General features: G+C 34.3%; 1 protein-coding gene across 1 annotated transcript in view; it reads left to right on the top strand.

Annotated features, from left to right (window-relative positions):
* FAM184A (family with sequence similarity 184 member A) overlaps positions 1 to 17,001 on the top strand; it is a 61,872-nt gene that overhangs the window by 21,294 nt on the left and 23,577 nt on the right. The window contains exons 4-9 of the mRNA XM_065734443.1: positions 896 to 1,077; positions 1,775 to 1,972; positions 4,817 to 4,939; positions 7,613 to 7,774; positions 10,164 to 10,289; positions 10,480 to 10,626. Coding sequence (XP_065590515.1) covers positions 896 to 1,077; positions 1,775 to 1,972; positions 4,817 to 4,939; positions 7,613 to 7,774; positions 10,164 to 10,289; positions 10,480 to 10,626 — 938 coding nt within the window. The remainder of the gene's footprint in view (positions 1 to 895; positions 1,078 to 1,774; positions 1,973 to 4,816; positions 4,940 to 7,612; positions 7,775 to 10,163; positions 10,290 to 10,479; positions 10,627 to 17,001) is intronic.

A 17,001-nucleotide genomic window follows, 5' to 3' on the forward strand; every position in this document is an offset into this window, starting at 1 on the left:
CTACATGTGGTCTAGCCCTTGAATGGTATTTATTAATATAGCCTGTATCAAGGCTTTATTTCTGTTCCTCAAATAATGAGGCAGTTCTACAGATGAGACTGATTGTTTATGCCATCTGGAGAGCTTCATGCCTAGGATGTACACGATATGCACGTAAGGGCTTGGAATTTGCTGGATTTTATGTTTTGACAATATAGAGGCCTTCTTTGACACAAAACTGCAAGTTCCTTTTGGATGTAAACAGCTAAAAGGAATATGTTTCCTGTTAAGGTAATTTCAAATCATAGCTTTCAAATGGTACTCCAATCCTCCAAAAAAAAAAAAAAAAGATATCCAAAGCAATCCTCTGACCTGAAAAGATTTAGGTCATACTTTACTATAGCAAAAATGAGTTCTATTGAATCTTGTAGTCATAGTCTCACAGTAATATGAACAAAGTGGAATTCTGTAAGTTCTACTTAGCTTTAGTTGCTACACCTAGCATGCTGATTAAATTATGAGTTTGATAGCACATTTTTATCACTAGACTTTAGTGTTCTGCTTTCATTTACTGTGAGGTAAAAATGTGTTTTTAGGTGAGGTTAATTCTTTGGGACTGATTGTGAGCATTCTTAGTCTTGCCTACTTCTGTGTTCTCCTGGAATCAATATGCAACTTTGAAGCAGAGAGTTTGAAACTAAAGGAGCCCCAGCACCAAAACCGCTGCAGATGTTGGATGTTATGCAGTAAAACTAAAAAAGAGTAAAATAAAGGGGGGAGGGTAAACATTGCAGTGAAGATCGTGGAGATGTGCATGACAATTTCCACTGATTTTTTTCTAGAAATCATTAGGATATGAATGTGTACTTCAGTTACAAGACCAATGACATGAGGCTTTAAAGAGTTTTGTTTCTAGGTCACATTGGAATGCTTCAAGCTACCCAAATGACACAAGAAGTTACAATCAGAGATCTGGAATCAGAAAAGTCTAGATTAAAAGAAAAACTATCCCAACTGGAAGAGGAAAGAAACTTACTACAAAGCAAAACACAGAGTCTGGATGAGCGACAAAGGCAGCAGATTCTGGCCTTGGAGAAGGTTAGACAACTTATTGGCTTCAGCTGCATAAAAGCAGAAGACTTAGATTCATAAGGGGAAAAAAAAAAAAAGATATGTTTTAATTTTAAGTTTGACCTGTTTTGGACCAGTATTAGTTTGTTCCAAGTCTACCTCATGTTGCAACATATAACTTATGTAGATTGTGAAATGAGAACTGAGGGAAGTTAGGTTAGATATTCCTTTCGACATCTTAAAGGTTCATATTCCTTTAGACATCTTAAAAACAGCATCAAATTACTTACTATGGTAAGCACAGATACCTAACATCAAAAGTATCTTTTTAGGGAGAAAGGTGAAGTGGTTAAATAACTTAAAAAAAGATTATCTGAAGATCTTCTGTATGCGTTTGAAAACAGTGAGCTGACATTTTCTGCAGACTTGATACCTGATTGCTCTTTCCTCAGTTTAAATAGTAAAAACACAAATTTTATTATGGATATATTATTTTGCCTGGAGACATACGTATGTATAAACTGCTTCTTTGCTTACTTACTGAATTAGTAAGTGTTTAGTGTTTGTTCAGTTTTCTTCACATGAAAGTTAATTTTTGTAGATTAATGTTATCAGTCAAGTTTTGTGTATTTTCCTCTTAGTTTCCCCTTAATGTTCCTCTTCGAATTGTGATAGGATTTTGTTACCTGAGAATACAAATAGTTTTTTTTTTTTTCCTTTATAGAAAGTAAATGAAGCAAGGGAGACGCAACGTGAATATTATGAGAAGGAGCTGGTAAAACTGCAAGCAAGATTAGAAGGAGAGGCTGCACAGTTGAAAGAGGCTCATTCAAAAACGTTAGAAGAATTGGCATGGAAGCACCATACTGCAATTGAAGCTGCACACAGCAGTGCTAATAAAGACAAGAAAAAACTGCAGATGGTAGGTTACTTTTCTTTGAATAATCAAACAAATTCCAAAAATGCAGATGGTATAATTTGAATCCTGTAGTGCATCACTTTGTTGTATGGCAAATTTTATTTGCAGATTTGCTGAGCCATTTTGAAGAAACTGCTCAGCCTTTTTTAAAGTGACATATATTTTACAAAACAACAACAGAAAACTCATGCTCTTTTCCTTATAGAGAAGAATTCTCAACTCAACACAGTTTGCTTTGTATTGAAGACTGCTACTCTAAATTTTGTTAGTGTGTTTTTCCAGTTCTGGCCCGTGAATGGTTGATCTATCACTTGAGATCAGTTTTTCAGAATCTTGAAACTGGAAGGCTTTTTGGTGTCAAAGAATTGGCCTTTTGGGATGAGAGCAAGATATTTTTGCTGTAGTCAATCACTGATTCTTAGGGAAGGTAATTTACTGAGGGACACTATAACACCCTTGCCTTTTGTAACTAATTAAATTAACTTTCAGTATGTAATATTCTTTCCATGTGGCTGATTAAAATATTTGAACATTTCATATTATTGTGGAATGCTTGCATAAGTTGTGTTTTTATTAATTTACTTCACTATGTCTTGGCTACGTCACAAAACATTGCTTTGAAGAATTAGTGACTAAAATTAATGTAGAGAATAAAACAGAAGTGTTATGGTTTTATGATTTTTGTTGTATTATTGATATTCCACACCATAACATCATGTGGTGTATTGGGAGTTAAAGAGTTAATGCTCCAGCTGCATTCTGGGTATTCCCGTAGGGAATCGAACCCAGCCTGCTATGATGAGAATGCCAGCTCCTAACCACTAGCCCAAGAGCATTAGCTCTTTAACTTTTAAGCATCATAAGATAGTTGTTCTTAAGTCATTAAATTAGTTAAAATAAAGAACATCTCTGTGAGAATTGTGAAACCTGATTCCAGTCAGGGGAAGTTAACTTATATAGGGATATCAGGGTCTAGATCTCAGTAAATCTAAATCACTGTACTGTCTCCTCTTTGAAATGTACGTCCTGAATCACATGTTGGGGGTTTTGAGTAATTCAAGAAAGAAACAGATGGTCTCAGATGGTGAGAGGTGTTGAATCTAATCTGTGGAAGAAGCACAATACAAGAAAACTTTGGATAGAGGACTTGAAGATTTCTTTGGTACTGAAAGACTAGGAAAGTCTTCTGGCACTCTTTGGAAAGAGTGGGGCGTGAAGAGAATTCTGAAGAATGAGATGAGAACCCTGAAGAAAATACTTAAATTTCTTTGCATCCTTTTTTCCATCTATAGAATGGTCTGCTGCCATTTTTGTAGCTTATAAGAAGATAAAGATGAAAGTAGCGATGCTAATAATTTTTCAGCACTGCACAGCTGCACTTAGAGGTGTCATAAAGAAGTTAATTACTCATTTATCAGTACAGAGTCTGAATAGCACCAGTGAAATTTAGCAAACAGCAGATTTCATGATGCAAACAGCAAAGATGGAACAAGCCTAACTTAACAAGTATTGTTTGTCACATGGTGAGTTATGTGGGCCTGGTGAAGAAAGCATGTATCTGTTATGTTGTATAGCAGTGTATTATTCAAAGTACACCCTCTTTTCTGCCACTTAGTACAGCTTCTACCATAAACAATGAGTTTTCTTTCAAGCTGTGTATAAGTTATAAATAAATTATTATTGCATATTGCAATAGAGTGCTTGAGCTAATAAACTACTAGGCTTAATGTGCTCACCACCAGCTCCAACAATCAGGTAAGGAAGTGTTGGCATCTATTTCTTCTTGGAATGAGCTGGATGAAAATACTTTGCTGTCTTCCAGCTCCCTGTTTTTCCTTAGAATTTTATACCATTTTGTGACAATCTTTTTCTCTTGAATTTTTGAGCTATGAATCTCCCTTTCTCCAGGATCTTACTGATGCCTCAGTTGTACTTTCTGTATCATGCTTGGCTCTGTTCTATGTATTTTCTCATAACTGTTTCTGAGATATTACTGACTTCTTAAAAGTCTGAGCCAAGGTATTCACATTGCTGTGAATTGATGCTGAGCTTTGCATTACAGTATAATTACTAGTAGGAAGTTAATAAGGGAGCCAGTAGTGACATAGGTTCTTACCTTAGCATCTTGTATTACCTGGCTCTGGAGCACCTTACTTGGCAACCTTAATCTTCTATAGAATGACTCTGTATTGAAATGTATAATAAAGGTTTTAATTTTAACACACTTCAGTCTAAATGTCTCATGATGGAAAAATTATTCTGATTATCTGTAAAGTAAATCTGAAGAATAAACTTTTATTTTTCCTTCAGCAAAAAAACTTGCAACAAAGACATGGACCATGTAAGCTCACGTAAGAGAAATCGTCCAATAGAGTTGTTTTCAGAACTCTGCTGTTTACACTTTTTCTTCATTCAGTTTTTGTAGAGTTGTCTGATTATTTGCATATAGCTGAAATTGAAAACAAGATTGTTGATTTCTTTTGATTCTATATAAAATTCATTTTAATTGCAGAATTGACACAAGGCAGAACTGTGAAAGTAAGTAGCTGTGGTTTTAATGATTTTTCTAATCAAATGCAAGGTGAAACAAGTGATTGAGAAGGAAGTCCCATGTAACTTTATTTTGTGATTAATCAAGGATGTTAGATGACAAACTGAAAAGTTGACACCTCCATTTTAATTGGACATAAATGTTCATGTATTAACACTTAAAGGTTATTACAATTCCTGCTTGAGATAAGGAATATTATTTATGCCAGGAAGAATTATTGTCATGTGGTATACTTGTACTTTTTGTTAATCATACTGCAGGTGTCTTTAATATTTCTTTCACCCTTATTTCTGAAGGAGTTAGAGCAGCAGTTTGAGAAGGAGAAACTGCATTTGGAGGACGATAAGAATCAACTTCGACAGCAGCTGGAAAACCTGAGGGAAGAACTGACAACGAAACTGACTTCTGCCAATCAGGAGGCAAGAGTCAACTTAATTGTATCAGCTAACGTTTTTGCACATGAGATTGCATTTAATCAATAATGATCTCGTTCTCAAGTCATGCTTAGAGCCCAGTACAAAGCCAGGACTACACTGTTCAGTGTGTGTAGTGTTTTAGTTCTATTAAAAGTAGAATGTTCTTCAGGCATAAGTTACTTCACTGCTTCTGAGCAATGAATTTATTTTCTTCTCCAAAAGCATCAAAGCAAAGAAAGTACAAAAAAAAAATGACAAGAGCAGCTTTGCTTGTCTTACCTCTGCTTTTCTTCTCATTAGATGTTTAGATCACTACGCAAAGCATGTCAAGGGAAGGAGGGAGGGGGAAATATTTTGTTTAAAGCCATATTGGTTCATAATTAGCACACAGTAAATGTTAGTAAACTCCCTAACTTCATATGTAGGTTTCTTCAAAAATACTGCCTCTTATTTATTCCCATGGAAACTACAGCAGCTGCAAAGAGCACAACAATATTGTTTGATAGAGCAAATTACACAGCTCTATTTTTCAGCATAGTCACCACCACTAGCTAGGCCAGTTACTTTTGGAGCAGCCTCTCCTATTTTTCCAACAAAAGATTATATGCAGTTTTTGCTTATAAGGAAACAAATTATTTGCAATGTACTGATATACTAATACATGCAGTCTAGGTTAAAATATTCTCAAAATGCTTTTAGTTTTGAGTTTAAAATACATTGAATCCTGCTCATTTCAATCTTTAAGCTCTTAAGTAATGGTTCTTTTTTTTTAATGATTAATTGAAATATATCCAATCAGTATAAAAACATCAGTCTGTTCTTTAGAACTTTTGCCTTATTTTCATTTCATTATTCAATACTATTCATGATTTTCATGTGTGCTCTAAAGCCGGCTTGAATTTAAGCTTGAATTTTAGTACTGTTTTACAGTAGTACATTTTCTGTACAATACTAGTTCAGAATGTTGCAGGTGTTTTTCTAATTCTTCTGGCTTGCAACTTGTACAAATATTAAACTCAAAAGCTTTCTTCTAAAGAGAAAGTGTATGTACAATACATTTTTTAAGTCATTATCTTTAGAGTTCAGCAGTAGTGATGGTGAGTCCACTGTGTGTCCTCCTTGTTAAACAGTAGATTCTATTTCCCCTGGTAGCTACGATTCCCTTTACCAGTACTTCAGAGTTTGGAATACGTGCTGATTGAAGCTGGAACGGCGCTGGCTCCCTTTGGCAGTATGCTTGCCTACATCTAAACTGATGAAAATATGATGCATTTGTTATGTGTAATCTAAACAGTCGTCATTTCAAAAGTTTCATCTCGGAAAATCGATCAGAGTTTAAAAAAAAAAGCACAACGTGGAAGCATAGCTGAGGAATAGGCAGCTCTGGCATGAACCAAAATGGGAAATTAGTGCCAGCTGCTATTCAGTAGTTGAGCAGATGTCTTATGCTAGCATAAATGTAACAGCGTATTTTGAATGTTAGGAGAATGAGAGAAAGTGTGAAGAAATTAAATTCAGGGTGGTCTGTAAATCCGCTCTGTAGTACAGAGGCAATGTGTTTTATTGTTGTACTGTATTTATCTTAAGCACATGAGCCAAGTACTTCACAGTTTTAGTTCTCTGTTGACAACTGAAAGTGGCTTCACTGACCTGAAAGAAACTTCTCAGTGAAATGTCTAGCATGCCTTTAACTCAGCTCTTATGCTTCTGCTGCTTCTGCCACTTTTGTTGTTGTTTGTTTTTAAGTTAAAGACTACATTTAAGAGTAAACATATATTTACCACTTTCTACAGATGTTACCTTGGTTCTGGCATCTCTGCTAAAAAGGCACATTTTGAACCTTTGCCATCCCATTCTATTTTTTGACAGACTTTTTTAGCAGTAGCTTTCTTAGCCAAAGTATGCCTAAAATCAAGCTACTTAAGAAAAATATTATCTTAAATGCTTGCCTGAGATTTCTTTGAGAGTTCTTATTAAGTCAAGATACCAACTTATTCACGTCTTAGGATGGGTTTCCCCTGGGGAAAGGTTCTTCCCCAGAATTAGTTTTGGCAGTGGCCCAGACTCCCCAGGGCAGTTGTCGCAGCCTCAAACCTGCTGGAGTTCATGAAGGAGTTGAACAGTACTTTCAGACATAGAGTTTGAATTTTGGGTGGTCTTGTGTGAAGTCGGGAGTTGAGCTCCACGATCCTTGTGGATCCCTTCCGACTTGATCCTAATGTAGTAATTGTAATGATTGTAATGATCACATTACAGATACTAGGTTGAGCTTTAAATGGGCTAACTTGTGGGCAATCTGAAGACATAGGAACATAAATCCTGGCACAGGATTTATCGTTAAAATTTATATATTTTGAAATAGTGTTTCTTGTGATTTTAATTTGTATAAAATGTGCTTTCTCACAGTAAAACCACTGGTAATTTTAGAATTTCTGTGTAACCTCACTCCTTGTAAAATGTTTCAAATCCTTTTATCCTTGTTTGTTTAACTTTACAATATTACAGTAATTTAATTTTTAATACACAAAGATTAAGTGGTAATAAAAGAGAACAGAACAGGCTGTGCAAAGAAAAAATGATTTAAATTGAAAATTGATGGAATAAAATGAAAGCATGCTGATTTGACTGTTATTAATAATAATTATGTAATTTAGCTTTTTAAAAAAATTGTTATAGGTGTGTCGTCTGCAAGATCTTGTACGAAAAAGTGAACAAGGCCTTGGTACTGCAGAAGGACATATCTCCAGTCTTCAGGAAGCTCAGGAAATACTCCAGAAAGAATTAGAGTTAACTAGAGCAAGACTACGAGAAACCACAGATTCGCTGTATAATGTTGAGGTAACCATAATATTGCAGTTGGAGAATAGATTGTGTGAAATACCATCACAGTGATTTCAGTCTTTTATGAAAATGGCAGGACATATGATAATGTATACATTATTGAAGGAGATTTATATGGTTTCTTTAACAGACAGTTTTCTCATTAAATTCCAATTTGAGTTGAAAACTCTGAAAATCTTTTTCTTTCCAAAATAATACTTCTCATGTTTGATGCACATTACTGCATACACGTTTTTGTTATGTAATATAGCTTTAGCGCTTTTTTTGTAGTTAATATAAACTTCAGCTGCCAGAGTCTGCCTGTACAAAATATACTAAGAGTTTTATCTTTCAGAGGTTTAACTGAACATAAGAATTTCATAAGAATGTAAAAAGGATTATGTGTTAAAATACTGCTGTTGCGGATAGTTGATGTTAAACAAGATTCAGAACAAGACGCTAGTTATAGAATTCGTTTAAAAGACTTTCATTGTTTTTTGTTTGTTTGTTTGGTTGGTTTCCTCTTTCCCTAGAGGTCTTACTTTACACCATGTTTCCGCCAAATAATGGCCAGTCTTTATTTTGGGCTCAGATTTCAGAAGATTCTTAAGAATAGCGTAAAGATATGTGCTTTGATACTTTAGAAGATGGCTGACAGACATCCAGAAGGCGTGACCTCTTCACACAAAGCAGCTCATTTGTCTGAGCATAAATATATTGTCAATTTTGTTGATTTAGTTTGTCTGGCCTCTGACCTTTGTTCCAGAAATGAAAAGGTCTTGCGAGTCCCACTGTTTTTCAGCTCATTGAAGTATCTTATATATTTGATACTTTATACGTTTAAATAAAAGTATAATATATATACTTTATACGTTTAAATCTTTATCAATATTTCTTCTGCTATGTAATAATTATAAATTAGTTCCATGTATATTTCCAGTGAGAAAATGAGGAAAGAGGAGAGCATATTGTTGTGATTTTTATTTTTTTAGCAGAACTTGAACTGCATATGTATTTTTCCATGCCTTAGGCACTATCTGAATAAGGTACAGAGTTTCTACACATAAGACACTCTCAGAAAATAGTAAAAACAAACATGACTTAGCATCCTTGAACAAGTCTTTTAAAATGAACAAGACTCTAAACTGAACTCCAAGTGGTATGGCTACCTTCACCTACTCTATTTCTCTTAAAATCGCAATAAAATGAGATGTAAGATTACACCGTGAGGATTGTTATTACATTCTAAGAAGGAAAATCTGTGATATGAATGTAACATTGTGAAGATATGTTCATCTGTCAGTAGCTCATCAACTTTAAAACCAGGTATAATTTTTTTCTCAATAAGCGAAGAACATTTATGAGATCACAGCAAGTATTTAAAGTAAAGCAGCAAATATTCAAGATTTTTTTTTCTTAAATCTGATTTCATAACTGTTGTTATTATCCTGCTTGAAGCACGATATTGTTCTTTTGGGATTTGTTGGTTTTTTTTGTTGTTGTTGTTTGTGTATATTTTGGTTTTGGTTTTGTTTTTTTCAGCTGTGGTCATTGGATGTTCATCGTCTTAAAAGTTTATTACTTCCTCCATTTTTCATAATTTCTCTAAATTCTTTTCACTTATCAGAACATTTAAATATCCATATATTCTTAGTAAACATAAACATTTATTGTCAAAACATTTTTCTTAAGAGATCTTTTAATCTGTAAATGAAAAAATACTATGGAAAAATTATCTTGAAAAAAAAATGTTTAACATGTAGATGGCCATGTTTGCTTTTCATGAATGAAGTAAACATTGCTGAGAGATGTTCTTGTAAGGATGTATCTTGGTAGTATGTAATACTATTTAAAATGGTAAAACTTGAACAGAAATTGATACAAATTTGAAAGAGGTTTGTTGTTTTTGCTGTATTCAGACTGTTTTTCTCCTAGTCAATAAATAAAAAGACTAATAAACTGAATATCTAATTCAGATTATTAAAGTTTGTAGTATAGGTACTAATTGCTGATTTAAAATAAAAATTAAAATTAAAACAAAAAAAACTGACAAGAAACTCGATTGACCTGCTATAATTTTGATGGTGGTCTTGCATTGATTAGAACTGGAAGATGTCTTGAGATTCTTTCTAACAAGTTGTTCTGTGATCTATTATGACTTTACTGGAAAATATTACTTCAAAAATGACTTATTAGGAAATTCCTTTTTATAGCTTTTTTAGAGGAAATATGTTGCAAAAGTATGCAATGAAAGCATAGGAATTAATCAGAAGGTACTTACTGAAAAAGTAATAGTCCAAGGTTTGTAAGCCAATTGTAACTCTAGTCTTTTAGAAATATATAAATGTAAGGTGTGAAATACTTTTTTGCTGCTGATCAGTCTCTATTGTGAAGTTTGTGTTTGCAGGGAGAACTAGATCAGGAGAGGCAACAGCATGAGGTAATGATTGCTGCCATGAGAGAAGAAGAGAAGTTCAAAGTTGACAGAATGGCTCGTGACTTGGAAATTAAATGGACAGAAAATCTTCGGCAAGTATTGATTTTTTTTTTTTTTTTTTTACTTCTTATTTAAGGAACAAAAGGATGCATTATATGTAAATGTAATAGCAAATGAAAAGCAAAAAAAGGCTTTTTGTTATTATCTAAGCTTTATCCAGTTATTGCTGAGCTCATTTCTTTTTCACTTCTCGCATTTTAGTTATTTGACCTTTACTTTTAGACAGGAATGTAATAAGCTGCGTGAAGAGCTGAGGCTTCAGCATGAAGAGGATAAGAAGGCAGCTATGACTCAACTATTGCAGCTTAAAGAACGTGAAAAAAATGCAGCCAGAGATGGATGGCAAAAAAAAGTTGAAGATCTTTTAGACCAGGTAATTATGGTCTCTCTGAGAATGTGAAGTTCTTTAACAATGACATCTGTCTTTGAAAAGTAGTTTCTTACCATAACGATTTTAAGCCCTAATAATTATTGAACTCTGAGTAATTTATGAAGGTATCTTAAAATGATACTCATGTCCTTCTTCATGCTGAATGTGAATAAAACTTTTGCAGATTTTTTTGAGTTAGTAGGAGTCCCACCTCTTCACTGTATGATTTGTTTTTATTTTATTCTCTGTTCACCTGTATTTATGTAAGCAAATAATTTGGACATGATGTTATCCAGTATCTTTACAATAAAGACAATATACAGGCCACTGAAAAGTCAAAACATCCCTCAGCTACTATGATATATTTATTACAGCTGTATTTTCTCCATGAGGGTACAAACTGAAAGTGAAATGGTAAACTTGTAGTGGTTTTCACGTACTTTTTAAATACTTATATCTTCCTTTGAAAAATACCATAATAAATCTCATTTACATCTTTAAAATGGGAAATGTTACAAATGAACAAGTTTTTCTGCATGTGGAAGAAGTTTTCAAATCAGAAATCTCAGGAAACTAAATGTAACAAGAATTATACTGGAGAATTTGAGTGAAGAAATGAACTGCGTATGTAAAGTGATTGTGTTGTTTGTTTTTTAATTCCTTCTACTATACAAAGGCTTGCACCATTTTTGAATAGCATGTGCGTTTGGAGGACTAACAAGAAACAAAAGAGGAGACTTTAATTCTATTCTTAATCCAACTGCTGCTTTTCTAAGTCAGTGTTTGAGTTGGACTGTTATTTTGTGAAGACTGAAAGACTTTTTTTTTATGGTGGTAGGGAATTAAACTTCACATCTGTGAGAGTTTACATTTTTATCAGTTTCTACACTTTATCCATTACATCTAGGAGGGAGAGAGTTTCAGACTGTAGTGTCTAAGATGGGATAAATTAACTCAGAGATGGATTTGTAGCAAATATCTCATGATTGCCATACACAAAGGATAGTTGCACTGAGTTGAATCATGGAGTCTTAGACTTAATGAGGTTGGAATTCACCTCAGGAAGTCATGTTGTCCTATCTTCTCAAATCAGAATTAACAGTGAATTTGAACCCAGGGCTTTATCCAGCCAGATCTTGATCACTACCAAGCATGAAAATTCTGTATTTCCTCTGAATATTCTGGTCTAGTGCTTTATTATCTTCATAGTGATTTTTTTCCTTATATTTAATCAGAGCCTCCTCTGTTACAGTTCATGATTGTTGCCTTCATTTTCCTGTTGTGCCTTGCTGCTACAAAGAGGTTGGATCGATCTTCTCACTAACCTTCTCATAGGTACCAGAAAGCTACTAAATCTCCTTTATGCCTTTTCTTCTTCAGACTGAACAAACCTGGTTCCCTTGACCTGTTCTTGCAGTGTGTGTGCTCCAGTACTAGCCATCTTTGTGGTGCGTTCCTTCTGAACATCTTCAAGTTTATCAGCATTACTTGGGCAAAAAAAGCTGAATGAACTGGAGAAATAGATAGTGTGCTCCCTCTAAGTAAAAGCATCAAGTGCCATTTAAGTTTACCTGAAACAACTGCTTGTTGCTACAGCCCAATATGTCGCTGGCATTCATTGCTGCCATAATCAACTGCTGATTCATGTTTAGCCTACCATTAATTGGACTATGTGCGGCAGAGCTGTAAAACACTATGTACCAATGCAGAAGTTTAGTCCATCCTAGAGGAATGTCTTTGCATTTGTCTTTGTTGAATTTCATGAGCTCCCTATTGGCTCATAACACTAACCCATGTAAAACACTCTGGGTGGCCTTTTCTTTCAATGCATCTTCTCCCATCCCTAATGACAAGACATGCTTCTTCCTCTGAGCACCCCCCAGTTTGGTGTCATCCACAAATTCAATTATGATACTTCCTGTCTGCCTCCTCCTCCAGAGCACTGAGACACTTAAAACAAACAAACAAACAAAAACCCTACAAACTCCACTTGTAAAAAAGTTTCATGTAGAGTACCATCAACTATTGCCCTCTGAACTTGGTAAGCCAGTCAGTTCTCATCCATCCGGCAATCCACCCATCTGAGCTGTGCTACAGCTGGACTCAAGAATGTTAAAAATCTTGATGAGGTCAAGGTTGTAGGCATCATGTCATTACAGAGAAAATGAAAGGTAGTGTTTTCAGTGTGGAAAGGAGTGGGGGATTTTTAGTAAAATGCAGTCAGAGTCTATAGTCGACTCTAAAATTATATTGTCCTGCACTGGACCCACTTCAACACTACAAAAACTTATGCAATAAGCTCACCTTAGAGAGCCCCAGAGAGTTTATAGTCTAGTTTAAACAGACTGGAGGCAGTACTAAAATGAGATTTTTCTATTACATATATGTGTGTATAAGTCAGTAGTATTAGGAAGAATCCCAATTTTCAGTTTAATTTTGTCAAAAGAATGTTTTTTTTTTCCAATTGTTTCCTTTCAGACATGCTAGGTAGAACAGCCTAAGATACTGTAAATTTGTTACGTGTAGTCCCAGTCTTCATTAGTTGGAAGATGTATTTAAAACCCATCTGAAAATGGCCATAAAATGTAGTAGATTTTCTTTTATTATGCTATACTAATTGCCAAATTTCTGCTTTCTACTAGTTGATGCCTATTTGGTAGATGAAATCTAGCTTTCACATCAAGCAAGATGATATTTTTGCTTTTATGCCATTACTGCCTAAGTAATCTTTCCTAGAATGCATGTAGGTTTATTGGTTTTGTAACAGTAGAGACTTGTTACGAAGTAAAATAATTCCCTTGAGAGAAAATGCTTTTCAGCTGATCAAATGCTTAAATGCATTTTTGCCAGCTGTATAACCTCACTTACCATCTACAGTTAGATTTGTGGTTGATAGGTTAACTGGATCAGCGTCTCTCCTGTGTGTAGCTCTTATCTTCAATACTTGAAATAGTGATAAAGGCATAGAAAGAAAGTGCTTTTTATTTTTTCCTCTGTAAATTTTACTAAGTACTTCTATATCAATCCACATAGGAATTTCTTCATGAAATATGTAACGAATTCAGTTGTGCTAGTTCTTTTCCATTTTTCTTAGCTGTGGAATCCACTTTTAATGTTCTATTTCTTAAGAAATTTTACTGCTGAGAAGGCTTCACAGTGAATGAAATGGAAGGAATTTTCTTCTTTAAAGCATGAGTATGTTCTCTGTTCTGCTGCTTCATGTTCTGCAGCTGTCAATTTAGAGGAGAACTTAAACGCATAGGTTAAGACATTCATATTCTCATATGTGTCTTGTGATAAGTGTATCCTTCTGTAAACTAAATTGAGTATTTTGATTGTAACTTTTCTGCAGTTGAGCAAATAATGGTTCTTCTCCTTCCCTTACTTTTCAGTAAAACACCTGTTCAGTAAGATAAAAGAAACTGTCAGCTTTTTTTTTTCAGTTCTTCCATATTTTCATATTATTACCTGTCATATATTAATGTGAAATTCTTATTTCTAACTTCGTCATCTTTTTGCACATGAAGATACCACCTTTTTAAAATGGAAATAAGAATGAGAATGGACAAAACTATACTACATACACTTTGGTCTGGTAGCCCTTTTTTATTTATTTTTCCTGCTACAAAGTTGAAAAAGATTTTGAAAACTGTTTTGAAAAAGATGGTGGGAATTTTCCATTCAGAGTTTGTTTTTATTATGTTGAGTTTTCCTCTTTAAGCAATCTCTAAGTAAGCATAAAATTATTTATATAAAAGTACAAATATTGTTTTTTGATTTAGATATTATTCCAATTAGAATTTTCAGAAAACGTCAAGCTCATTCACAGTCTTAAAAACAAACCACTGAATATATTCTTGTTCAGAAAATATAATGCTGTTGAAAAGTCATAAAGTTCCTATGGACATCTATACATGACCAGTCTTCTACCTGAGGACATTTATTCCTAGGTCTTTATTTGCCTGTGTTCACAGACCATGTGCCCACATCAGCAAAATCACGAAATACTTATTTCTTTCCTCAGGACAAGGATTAATGGCTTGTTCTACAGTCTGGGTAATCTTTGGTTTAGAAGATTTGCTGTCAAATGGATGCTGAAAATTTCTACTAGTGAAAACCTGCACGTACTATGTATCCATTTCCTGAAGGAAGGGAGATTAACTTTCAGCACAGGATCATTTACCCTGCTTCCGTGTACTTGATCTTGTCATGAGCACAATGTGTAAAGGCATGTCTGTCAGAATGAAATAGGATGTAGATTTCAAGAAACTTCTCCGTACTAGTGGTGGTCATTCTTGTTTTTGGTAGTACTGGTAAGGCACATATGACATCTAGTGGATGCTAAGTGTCTTCCCATAGAATTTCTGGGCAAGATTTAAAATGTACTTACAAATATGAGCTGTGAAAATCCAAAAGAGAAATAAGGGAAGTTATGCTAAAGAGGGGACTTGAGATGTAGGGTAAAGTTATTCACCTCTTCTTTTCTCTGTAGATATTTTTGTTCAAAGGGACAACACTTTCTGCAGCTCTTGCAAACTTGTCCCACATGACTTGAGCCCTAAATATGATGGTCTTAATGGGACTGTGCTGCAGTTCCTTTGGAATTTATTGAGAATGTGAATAATCTTGTAATTCAGAGTCACTGCAGACTTCAGAGGTCCATCTGTATTTCTCTGTATCGTGACTGTCTGCACTTCTTAATAAGGCAGCCCCCTTATTCCAGGCTCCATATTCAGTACAGAGATGATTCTGGAGATAGGTGGGTTTTTTTGTTTTTGTTTTTTTTCTGAAGCTTGAATAATAAAACAAATGCATGAGATGCAGCCAGCTGTACTATCTCCTTTTCTGAGCTTTTAGCTGTGGTGTTTGTTTTATTCTTTGTTTAAAAGATTACGAATTTAACATAGGAAATTCATTAAAGATAATGTAAAATTAAGAGCTATGATACAGACCAAAAAATCCCAGAACAAATCAAGAGTTTTCAAAGTATTTTCACTGGGATACAATAGGAATACTAATAGATGTTAGCTTTGTTTCTGTGTTTTAGAGCAAATCTGTCAGTGGAATTCATTTCATCTCTCTTTTGGTCTTCATTTAATTTTGCCTCCCATGATGTTGTGTTTAGTTAAATTAAAAAAGACACCCAGTTTAATGTTTGAAACAGTGATGCCATCATTTCCAAATAAATTTGTCTTATCATAGACTTTTAATTGGAATTTAACATTACCAGGTTTTGTTCAGAGGTATTTGGGTTAGTAAATCTGGAGGAGACTTTTTAAAAGACTTTAATTCTACCATCAGTGGATGAAAAGAACATTGAATTCTTAGTACAGTACACAATCAGTGATGCATGTGTAAGAAAATAATGTAGTTTGATGTTTGCCATTTAAACTTCAAAAATTGATAAACAGAAATCTAAACCAAATCCAACAATAGTACCATTTCCCACATAAAATCTTCATAAATATATAGGATTTTTCCTCAATGTACAGCCAAGACTCTGGCAAGAGTCTAGTTTTAAAGTATTACTCTTAGCCTTACTGTTTGCTCTAGAAAATAAATGATCAAGTATTTGCAGAATATTGTTAAGCACAATTCCTTTTAAGTCCAGTAACTGCCGAAATAACTTTTCTTTAGTCTCAGAAATGGTGAAAATAGAAGAGACTAGGAGCAGTGTTTATTACCATTATCATTTATAGTTGGATAAAATGGATTCGTGCCAGAAGTCCATTCGTCTTCTTCAGTAGACTCTTAAACTAGTTTCTTTTACTAGCACCAGGTGGATCTACATAGGTTTTCCTCTTGAGAAAATTCAGCAGCATTTATCAGGAATCATTGTTAAAATAGTGCATAGATGTGGTAATCCTGATCTACTTTGGTAAAACAGATCAGATCTTCTTCACCAGCTTTCAGACATTTGTACAGCAACTGTTGAAAACTCTGTTAACCATGTACCAAAGTCAGATCTTGACATGGTTTAACATCAAAATACATATAGTAAGTACAGTGAGAAAAACAGTTACATAAGTCATCTTTGAATGTCATGAAGACCAATTTTGAACATTAGTGTTAAGCCTCTGTTATATGGTTGAAGGTAATTTTTAGCCAAGAGAAGAAATGGAATGGGAGAATTTCTACTCATCCAGTAAACTAATGTCTTGCAAGAAATAGTACAACTGAATTAAAAGTGAAAATGTCAGTGGTGCAATAAAGTTCCCTTCTTGAAGGAAGTCCTACAGTATAATTGCCCTGGGACAATCATCTTGGAAGATCAGCAACTGTTCATTTCAGTAAGCAAGTATGTGACAAATCTAAGTATTGAATTTAGCTGGAGAGTTTTACTCCAAAATTTTAACCAAACATTCACTTCTGTCTGTT

Source organism: Cyrtonyx montezumae, unplaced genomic scaffold (genome assembly GCF_038088225.1).
Source record: "Cyrtonyx montezumae isolate F1298 unplaced genomic scaffold, pur_monq_1.0 scaffold_0, whole genome shotgun sequence".
NCBI classification, from domain to species: domain Eukaryota; kingdom Metazoa; phylum Chordata; class Aves; order Galliformes; family Odontophoridae; genus Cyrtonyx; species Cyrtonyx montezumae.